Here is an 11318-nt window from a genome sequence, read left to right on the forward strand (position 1 = left end):
TAGTGTAAATGTTTTAATACTAATCCATGTAGGAAGAAAACAATCACTCAGAACCATCAACGTGAGTGGTGAAGGTAAAAAGATGACCCATTTATACTTGCTACTCAAGTTAAGCAAGTATTTTATCTCAATAATCTGCTTAGAGGTAGAAACTGGAAAATAGTCGAGGATGTAAACCATCGACAAATTCGAAACATTAAGGAGGATGAAGTTGATGAACATGTTGTACATGATTCAAGCTCGTCAAATTTTTGGTTGATAATGGATCTAGGAGAGTTAATTTTTCAACCTTCTAAAATGGCGACAATAATTGATACTACACAAAATTTGAATGTTAATCATGCTGATAAAAATGTTGTAGATGATGACGTTGATGATGTAATAGCTGATGAAGGTGACAAGTTGCTAGTTGATCGATATAAAGATGATATTATTTCTCAAAATGATGAGAGTGATAATGACTATTATTTCTACTTATATTTTAAATATTTTGTAATAATTAAATAAATAGTGTATCTGATGATGCTAATTTTGATTATGATATTTAATTTAGATTAATTATAATTTTTGCTAATATACATTCATACTAATTTAGTCATATAATTTTTCATTTTAAGAGTCATAATGTTAGCCGATGTAACATCTTATCATTGGGGAGACTGTGGTGGTTTAGATCCACCGGATCCTAGTAGGGTACTCTCAACTTGCGAGAAAGCTGCACCGCCCAAAAGAAAATGTCGTGGTGCTCCTAGTTATATACCATTAAATACTCGAAGGTGGGCAAATGAAGGGCTATTGCCACTTATGCTTGATCATGCGATGGGAAAAGTTATTGGCTTGGAGAACCAAGCTTTTATCTGCCAGTTAGGTGTCGAAGTGAGTATGTTATTCCTAGGGAACTACTTAGATTTTGTTGATATAACTCAACATTTTAAGCAACAAGTTGTGCAGAGAATGAAGGTAAATAATTGGTAGTTGAAATAATTTTTATTTATAATTAATCGAACAACCAATTAATGATTAATTTCTTTAAATGTAGTATTATTATGATATTGAGGGTCACCCAGATCCTGAAAAAGTGATAAAAACTCTCTATTATGAGATGGACAAAGGGTCAGTTTGGCACAGGTGTGCTGTGAGAAAAAGCAGCTATAGATGTGCTGTAGGAAAAAACAGCTGTAGTAGAATTGTGAAAAAAGTTGAGTAGAGTGTTTGATAAATTATAAATTTTAAAGTGCTGTGAGAGGTTAAGATTCTATTATAATGATAATAATGATATTATAATCTAGTTCATTATAATCACAAATATATAAAAACTTATGTTATATGAAATTTTTATTTTTTAATATATTCTTAATTATTTTCTCTCAAAAGTATTAATTTATATGCATTCGATAAAAATAAATTATACTCTTTTTAAATTATATTTTTATCACATGTAAAAAAATATCAAAAACTCAAATATATAAGAAAATCTAGGTTGATATTGTAAAGACCACTTAGTTTAATTTGGAAATTGTCAGTTAATTATGATTTAATTATACAAAATAATTTATAGATATTTAAATAATTATTTATGCTGTTATTTTAGAATTCAGAATGTATTTTTATGTCATATAGTGAAATATCATAATTTTGCATTTCCGGTGCCTAGCAACATGGAACTCGGTGTTTGGCTCAGTAGAATCACAACTTAGCATGTTAGTATATTGGGACAGTTTATTAGACATTGGGAATGTCGGGATTGGTCGAGAATTTAGAATTTTCCAAAATACCCTTTAGTACCCTTGTATGTTATTTTTGTGTGGAGGGGCAAAATGGTCATTTTGCTCCAATGATATTTTGTCCTTTAGTGGACTTAGTGTTGTGAAAATATATGATTTATTTGTTGTATGTTGGCTGAAATAAGAAGGGAGTTATCATTTATTCTTCATTTTATTCAAAGAGAGAAAATTGGAAAATTTAAGAAATTCAAAGCTCTCTCTCTCTCTCTCTCTCTCTCTCTCTCTCTCTCTCTCTCTCTCTCTCTCTCTCTCTCTCGGCTTGGTGTGGGCTGTGTTGGGTTTTATGCCCTAAATAAAACTCATTTCAATATAATCAGATTTACTTATTAATATAGATCAGAAATAACATTTAATGTTGCATGGTTCACATGATTTATTTCATGATTATATGTATATAATGTATGAATTCATCTGAAACCCTTTTCACATACTTGATCCTGTTTATTGTGTCGTCAAAACATTGGAAAGTAAACATGACTATGTGAATAAAGTCTCCTAGATTTATCAGACACAGGGTTTTACTGATATGATAATCTACAACAGAGTTTACTTGCATTTGGAGAAGTGTTATGTTCTTTCAAGAGCATTGGTTAAAGTAAAGCTCAGGTTGGATGCATGGAGTATGCATCGGAAGGGACCGATATTGAACTTTGACTTAGATTTATTAAACGTACCGTAATATCTATTCAAGTCAATATCGCCTAGTTGATCCTAGATCAAATGTTCTTAATCCTGTTATGATTAGGCTCAATCTTGAAAGGCTATTCGTGTTCTTTGATTTGTTAGTTAAGCCTACTTTTAGGTCAGGGTGATACGTACATTTTGGGAACACGGTAGTGCAATTGAGTGGGAGCGCTAACATAAACATGGAATCTATAGCTTCTATCTGGCGAATAGTAAGCAAAGGATGATCTCCTTCGAGCTTGGCAAAACAAACATAAATGGTGGAGTACTCATTTCACATAAGCTGAAATATCATCTATACGGGGTCAAGTGTTTTAAGGATAAAATACATAGTAGGGTGTTACGGTAATCTAATCCCTTTACAGTGTAGGTCATTCATATAGAGGATCATTGATCACATTAGGATTATAACAATGGATAACTAATGATGCATCTATATGGTACAACATATAGAGCATTCTATATACTGAGAGTGCAATTCTAAGTTCTATGCGTGGATTCAACGAAGAATTAATAAGTTAGTGAATTTTAGTGCTAAATTCTTGATCTGCTTATTGGAAGCTCGGTCATATAGACCCATGGTCCCTGCACTAGTTGAGATAATATTGCTTGTAAGACTCATATAATTGGTTTTGATTAATCAATTATAATTCTCAAATTAGACTATGTCTATTTGTGAATTTTTCATTAAGTAAGGGCGAAATTGTAAAGAAAGAGTTTTAGGGGCATATTTGTTAATTATGATACTTTGTATGGTTCAATCAATAAATATGATAAATGACAATAATATTTAATAATTATTTATAGTTATTAAATAGTTAGAATTGGCATTTAAATGGTTGAATTAGAAAATTGGCTTTTTTTGAGAAAATCAGATGCAGAAAAGATAAAACTGCAAAATTGCAAAAAGTGAGGCCCAAATCCACTAGTATAGGGCCGGCCACTTTTGTAGGAAATTTAAACTGATATTTTCATTATTTTAATGCCAAATAATTCAAACCTAACCCTAGTGGAATGCTATAAATAGATAGTGAAGGCTTCAGGAAATTTACACTTAAATTTCACACTTCTGATTCAGAAAGAACTGAGCCTCTCTCTCTCTCCCTATCTTTAGCCGCCACTTCCCTCTTCTTTTCTTCTTCAAAATTTCGAAATTCTTAGTGTGAGAGTAGTGCCCACACACAGCAAGTGATACCTCAATCATAGTGAGGAAGATCGTGAAGAAAGACTTTCAGCAAGAAGGAGGTTTCATCATCAAAGATTCAGAGAAAGAGATCCAGGTTCAGATATTGATAATGCTCTGCTACAGAAAGGAATCAAGGGCTAAATATCTGAATGGAAGGAGTCATTATATTCCGCTGCACCCAATGTAAGGTTTCTTAAACTTTATACGTGTTTATTTCATCATTTTAGAAAGTTCATATTTAGGGTGTTAATAAACATACTTGTGAGTAGATCTAAGATCCTGGTAAAATAAATTCCAACAGGCTGCTAGGGCTGGGAGTTTTTCTTAGTTTTTCAAGCATTTTCAACCATTCTAAGTGTAATTCAAGTTGTTGGTAAGGTTCTTGAACTTGTCTTGATGTTTTCTTGAATTTTTGAGGAAATTGGATAGGTTGCATGCTTAGTTTTGGATTGTTGTTGCTGCTGTGATTATGTAGTGTTTTCTAAAATTTAAGCATGCTTGATTGAATAGATTTGAACTGATTATGTTGTTAGTTGTTGGTCTATGCATGTGTAAAGCTTTTAAACTCAAAATCTTGTATTTTCAATGGTGAAATGTTGATTAAGTTGCTGTAGTTGTTGATTATGTTTGGGTTCGTTTTTCTGGAGTGATTTTATGGTGAATCACGGTGAATTGAGCCGGTTGTGTTGCATGTAGGTGAGCTTTAGCCAAGCTTGAGTTTTGAACTCAAAGCTTGGAGCTCACATGGTGATTTGTGTATTTTTGCATGAAGCTCAGTTTTGATGCTTTGAAAATGTTTAGTGAGGTATTTAGAATAGGTCTGGAGAATTTTGCATGGTTTGGGATCGAATTGAATGAGTTATGAATTTTTGAGTGTCTCCTGCACTGAACGGGAATTCCATTTCAGTGAAGCCTGCAGCAACCGGTCTACCGATTGGGGCTTTCGGGATTTTCCCTGAAGCGGAATTCCGGTTGTATATCCGGTCTACCGGTTGGGCCATTTTTGGGAACCCTAGTTCTTCCCATTTTTATGTTGTTTAGGGTATTGCCATGCTTTTTATCGATAGGGAAACTCTTAGTTTCTAGTTTAAGTCCCCGGGAAGTTATTTAGCGTATCACTTATCAGTGTTGTGATTGTTATGGTTTAGGAGCCTGTAAATCGTCGTGCAGTTCGTTCCACTCAGGTTGACCGGCACACCTGAATTCAGAATCGAGGTAAGATTAGTATAACAGTATGCATATGTATTTACATGTTTAGCGTGCATGTTAGGAAGCCTGTTAGATTACATTAGATATGTATGTTGGCTTCGTACCATCCGACTGTATCACATCGGTTAGGCTAGAGTATGACTAGCAGCTGGAGAATGACCAGTGTGCCGAGTATAGGCTGATACTGTATCATATCGGTAAGGCTAGAGTATGACTAGCAGCTGGAGTATGACCAGTGTACCGAGTATAGGCTGATACTATAGTTGGTGGTATTGTACTGTTTGACTGTATCACATCGGTAAGGCTAGAGTATGACTAGCAACTGGAGTATGACCAGTGTACCGAGTATAGGCTGATACTGTAACACATCGGTAAGGCTAGAGTATGACTAGCAGCTGGAGTATGACCAGTGTACCGAGTATAGGCTGTTACTTTGTCAAAAGTACCGTCGTACGAACGTTCTGGACTCAATATCGTGTGGGACACGACAGTTAGGGTTGTGGTCAGGGGTATGGGCGTCTGATCATAACCCGGGATTTATGTATGATTATGACTTATGCTTTTCTTACTGAGTTTGTCGACTCACAGTGCTATGTTTATGTGTAGGTAAGGGCAAGGCTAAAGCTGAAGAACCGTGAGGACGAGCCGATGAAGATTGTACATGTCGGGGCGGTTAGGCCTGGAGCGTACGATCCTCGGGACAACAGCGTTTTTGTAGTTAGTCGTTGGGCGACAAGTATTTTGTAATAGACAGTAAACTTTTTGTAAAGTATTTTGTAAATGGGATCCCAAAGTATTTTGTATGAAAATATTATATAAGTTTAATTAAAAGCAAAAAATTTAATTAATCACGATTTCCATAAACCTCGTTGATTAGCAACGAGCTGCACAGTACGTTTAAAAATCATTTAACACGCCTAGTCTAGTTAGGGTGTTACAGATATGGAATGTTAATATCAAAAATATAAAATATAAAATATTTTTAAGAAAAAATAAAAAAAATATTTAAATATTATTTATTTTATTATAATTTATTTATTTTAAATATATTTTTAGATATAATAAATAATAATATATTTTAATTAAAAATAAATTTATTATAGAATATTTTAATCAAAACAGTTTTCTAAAAGTTGGGCTGTACCAGCTTTAGCTTTTAACTGTAGCTTTCCTATAAATTCTTTAATAAGCTGTTTTTAAACTATTTACCAAACACTTTTTTATCACAGTTTTTTCAAAAAATAGCTTTTAACTTTTCTAAAAACTGTGCCAAACGTTCCAAAAGATATTCAGAAAGAAAAAAATTAGGCATACTTACTTTCAAAAATATTATGAAGGTAACCCTGCTAATATGGAGGTGGCTTGAGTATTTAACAAAAGATTATTGATATGTTTTTTAGCCTAAAATTTATAGTGTTCCCATCAAAACAAGAAAAACAGAAAACAAATGAAGTACCCATCAACTTAAGGTACAAAATCAATGGCAACTCAACTTCACAAATTTATAAATGAATTATGGATTCATTTAATAAAATTATATTTTTAAACACACTAATACTGATATGAATACAAAAGGAGCCAGATCAATATGTCCTCCATGCTTGGAAAGATATTCATACTAGAAAAAAAAGACAAAGTTTGGGTCAATGATGTGAGTTACAATAATATTTTATTTATTTTTTTCTTAAAATTACGAAACTGTTGTATTTTAAACAATTTTTATCTATGGTTAGAACGAATTGACCCATGAGATGGCCAGAAGCAGACTTGAAAGCAAATTTCGACAATGATTCTAGATTTTCAAAATTTACACGGACATGAAGAGCCTATATATAGACAGAAGTAAGTATGAACCAAGACTTTAATTAAACAAAACTAACATAACTAATTCTAACAACTTTAGACTACGTGAAAACAAATTTGATTATGTTCTTTCATTTGCCAAAACAGATAGAAAATCTATCAAAACACTACTTTTAAGAGTGTTATTTAAAAAAATGCATTGATACTTCTTGAAGAGTGCATTCCATATAGCACACATACATATTATTGTAACACCAATCCTATCAGCTACTTTTTATTTTTGACTGGAAAAGCACGTTACCACGTAAGATCGACCATGATGCTTTGAGACAGCATACATCATTATTTAGAAATTATTGTATTTTTTTTTTCTATTTAAATCAAATTAATTTAAGTAATATCTAACTAGCGAAAAGAAAATACATAGAAAATATAAGAAACGTTGATGTCGTTTTATATTAAGAAATCTCATAAAGGAGCACTAGAAAATAATGAGGGAGTTTTTTTTTTTAATGGAAGTATGGAACTTTATTAATAATTCAAATCAGCCATAACAATGAGGGACTTCTTTATTTTATATATTTTGTGGCAATAATGAGTAAGTTTTTTATTAATGTAATGTAATGTAAGCACTATGGAGGAGTCAGCGCCAATCCTACGTAACGATTTTAATTTAATTTAATTTTTTTTTTTAAAGAAAGCAAGTTTATTTATTATGTGGTTGACGCCAAAATAGTATTTTATTAGTTATGCGTAGAGTGTGGCTTATTAATTTTCTATAATATGTATTAGCTAAAATTATGGTTTGGTAAATAAAATTGTTAGCATCATTGTTTTATTTTCTTTTTGATCATTTGTTGTGATATTATTTATATAAAATTTCTGTGTTTTTTTTTTTTTTTTTTTTTTGCTAAAGAAAAAAAAAATCTGTTTTTTTTACTCAAAAAAAAATAAGTAAGTAAGAAATCCAAAAGGAAAATCTCATATGAGTGGTTGGTACTTTGAGTCTTGGATAATACTAGGTATCCCATCATCCCACCTCATATATCACGTTTGTAGTATCATTTTGTATAGTAGGTGAGTTGTCAGAAATTGAATCAATATATTGTCTTTTTTTTTTTTCTTTTGCTTATACAATATATTGTCATTAATCACAAAAGAATATTATTTTATATGACATATGAGTTGTTACAAATTTTCAATTAATAAAACACCCCAAGTATCTAGTCAGCATTGTCAAATATGATAATTTGCATTGTCGATTCAAATCTGTTTTCAAAACCATTAATGTATTTATCAACGTTTTTAACACAATAATAATAAAAAAAATCAATATTGTTATTTTAGAAGATTTTTTCAAAAATGGCTAAATTATTAAAAAAAATCCCACTTTTTAATTACAAGTGGCATTTGCTTTTAGAATGTACCAAACTTATTAAATAAATAAAAAAATTAAAAAATAATAAAAGAAAACTGAAAAAAGTGAAGCGTATGGGAATTAGAGGGCTGGTGTAAAAGATCGAAACGTGTCGCCACATAAGACTAAGCAGAGGCAAAACACTCAAAACTCGTCTGTATGGAGACTATTACTGTTCAACCACGCTCTTTTCTTAATTACCCTTTATTTTCCCCACTAATTACAAACCAATCCCCCCACAACCCCATTCATTCAACTTGACGAGCTTCACAGAGAAAGAAAAGAGAGAAAAGTACAGCGTTACAGCTAGTTTACAGGTGTGACTGTAACTAGGTTGTTATTGTTGTTGTTCTTCTCTCTAATCACTCTTTCATTTTTAAGCTCCAACTTGCACAAACATGGAGACGCTAAACCTAAAAAGGCTACTAATAAAGAGATAACGGAGCCTCATGTCAAACACCACACACTCTCTCTATCTCTATCTTTCTATTTCTTCCCGCCATTGATAACCAACCTGAGAAGCTCTGTTTCGGGTAGATATACTTCGTCTCTTATATCAAACAGAGGATCTGATTCAATCCAACAGTTCTCTTTCTCCCTCGATTTAACCACGATTAGTTAGAGTCTTATCTTATCTGGGTAAGTATGTCCATTTTTTCACCGCTTTTTCTATTTCAAATTCAGTTTTTTCTTTTCTTTGTTACGGCTGCAAATTCTATTCGGATTTTAGCTTAGCTTATCTGGGTTTTCGTTAAATTTTTCATTTGTTTTTTTGTTTTGGGTGACAGAGCTATGGCTGAAGTGAACAGTGTAATCAAAATTAGTCAGACGGAGTTTTGTAAACAGAAGTACGAAACCCCTTCGAATGGTTTGTGGGGATCCTCGCCGGAAAAAACAAACCAGGGAGATACCCAGTTATTCCTTAGCTCTGAAGAACCGGACCTGAATCTGGGACTTTCTTTAAACGGACTTTACGCCAGAAGCTCTAAAGAAAAGAATCTGATTCGGTCATCGTCGTCCGTCGCCGGATTCCTTGCTCAAGACCGAGTTCCGGTAGACTCGACAATCCGCCGACAAGAAAATTCTTTCCTTTCTCTCTCAAGATCGTGCTCGCTTCCGGCAGAGACGAACGAGACGGCGATCAAGCTCAGGGACTTGCAGACGATGAGAAGAATGGCGGCCAAGAAGAGATTGGTTGAGAAACAGAGAAATTGTAGAGATGCCCTTGACGAAGATAAACCTCCCCTGGCACCGACACCGGCGCCGGACATGGCAGCTTGGGCGGCGGCTTCTGCGGCGAAAAGTGCCGCACTTAGTCGCGCCATTAGTAAGATCAAAACTGAGGGATATGTTTCCAGTAACTATCGGCAATTAGAAGGTACAACTATTCTCCTTTTTTTTTTTTTGAATAGTATTCTCTTCTATTTTTCGTTCTTAAAGATATTTGTTTATTTACTTCTTTTAATGTTTGGGAGTTGAAATTGAACTTCGAGCTTTTATGATAAATTAATATATGTGCTAGGTAGTTAGAAATGGACAAAAAAAATAAAATGTCCAAAATCAAAACATTACACTAAAATTATTGCTTAATAGAATGGTTGATTATGAAATTTTGTATCAAAACAAATAACACATTAAGACTACAAAGAAAACTGTCTACTTCTTTGAATTGGCATCTTAACATGTTCTGTGAAGTCTTTTTCTTGTAATGCTACTGACTAGAAAAGTTAATGATAAGGATTATTTAAGAAATTCCCATGTTGAAATTTCCTAAAGAAGCCCTTTTTTCCTTGGTTTTGTTCAACAGGACATGAATTCCTAAGTGCTGCAAGGGACAATACTGAGTCGCACTCGCCACTTGAGCAAAGGAGTGGTGTGAAACCTCCGATGGTTGTTTCCTCAGAGGAAGCCACCAGAGACCGAAGTGGTCAGTCTTCGGACGATGAGCCAAAGGAGAATCCCTTGAAGAAGCTCAAGGTTTCAAATGGCATAAAGGCCATGGACAATTGGATGGATGTGATGAACAATATGCCTAGTGTAACAACCACCGGGGATGGTCCTAATGGGAGGAGAATAGAAGGGTTTTTGTACAAGTACACCAAAGGTCAAGTGAGTATTGTATGTGTTTGCCATGGAAGCTTCCTCTCCCCGGCCGAATTCGTCAGGCATGCCGGGGGCAAGGAGGTCACAAATCCTATGAAACACATCCATGTCTGCACTGCCTATCGCTTGTAGATGAAAGATCAGTCAATGATGGTGGTGGCATTATTTTGTCACCCCTTTTATCAACATTGTTTTAACTAGTGAAGAGAGCTAAGAAGTTTTTTTCCCTTTTTCTTTGTTTTGTTTTAGGATTTAACTATTTCGTCCTCGTATGTTTAGGTTAGAATTAATATTTTAGATTTCTAGTGAATGGATGAATCAGCTCTTTGATCATGTTCTTTCTTTTGGTTGTCCTTCCTCTGAAACAAAGAGGTACCTCAAAAGATAGAGAAAAGAAAATGTACTCAAATAGTCAAATCAACAAATGATTTATGCTCATCTTCTCATGCGACGAGTTTTACATTGTCGTTTTCTATGTATCATTTCACCTTGTGAATTGTGACATTGTTTTATGATTAAGTTGGTACTTAGAGCACGCCACAGCCACTGAGGCCAGCTCAGTTGTGAGGGAGTTCAACCCAAGACTTAAAAATATTAAAAAATTATATTACCACTAAGAGAAATGCTAATTACAGTCATTTATTATAACCTCTTAGTCAATTTTTATGTCTGAAATCACATGTCGAAATATTTTTTTTCAAATTTTTTTTCATAGCGGTATTCATTATAGTTAGAGTATCATCCCTAGTAAATTTTTGAAAAATTCTGAATAGTTTACATTACCGAAAAAGAGTTCCTGATATTCCAGTTTACCACGCGCGTTCAAAAAACTTCAAGCGTATTTTCGGTACTGTAAACTATTCGAAATTTTCAAAAAATTTACATGTATGATGTTGTAAGCATAACGAACACTCCTGTAAAAAAAAATGGAAAAAAATATTCTGACATGTGTTTTCGGGCGTAAAGGTTGACTAAGAGGTTGTAACAGGAGATTGATGGTAGCAATCCTCAAAAGTTAATCTCTAAGTAAAACATGTTTGATCTAATCTAATTATGTACTAATTTTCAAACTTACGGTTGAAATTATAAAATAGAAAGTGTGTTTGGATATTGTTTTAATCTTATATGTATT

General features: G+C 33.3%; 1 protein-coding gene across 1 annotated transcript; it reads left to right on the plus strand.

Annotated features, from left to right (window-relative positions):
- The first annotated feature begins 8092 nt into the window (after positions 1–8092).
- Positions 8093–10632, plus strand: LOC115705894 (ninja-family protein AFP3). The gene is made up of 3 exons (XM_030633349.2): positions 8093–8722; positions 8872–9461; positions 9891–10632. Exons 2-3 carry the CDS (start codon positions 8876–8878, stop codon positions 10316–10318), a joined length of 1014 nt encoding a protein of 337 aa, XP_030489209.2. The 5' UTR covers positions 8093–8722; positions 8872–8875; the 3' UTR covers positions 10319–10632.
- The last annotated feature ends 686 nt before the right edge of the window (positions 10633–11318 follow it).

Source organism: Cannabis sativa, chromosome 3 (assembly GCF_029168945.1).
Source record: "Cannabis sativa cultivar Pink pepper isolate KNU-18-1 chromosome 3, ASM2916894v1, whole genome shotgun sequence".
In the NCBI taxonomy this organism is placed as follows: Eukaryota; Viridiplantae; Streptophyta; class Magnoliopsida; order Rosales; family Cannabaceae; genus Cannabis; species Cannabis sativa.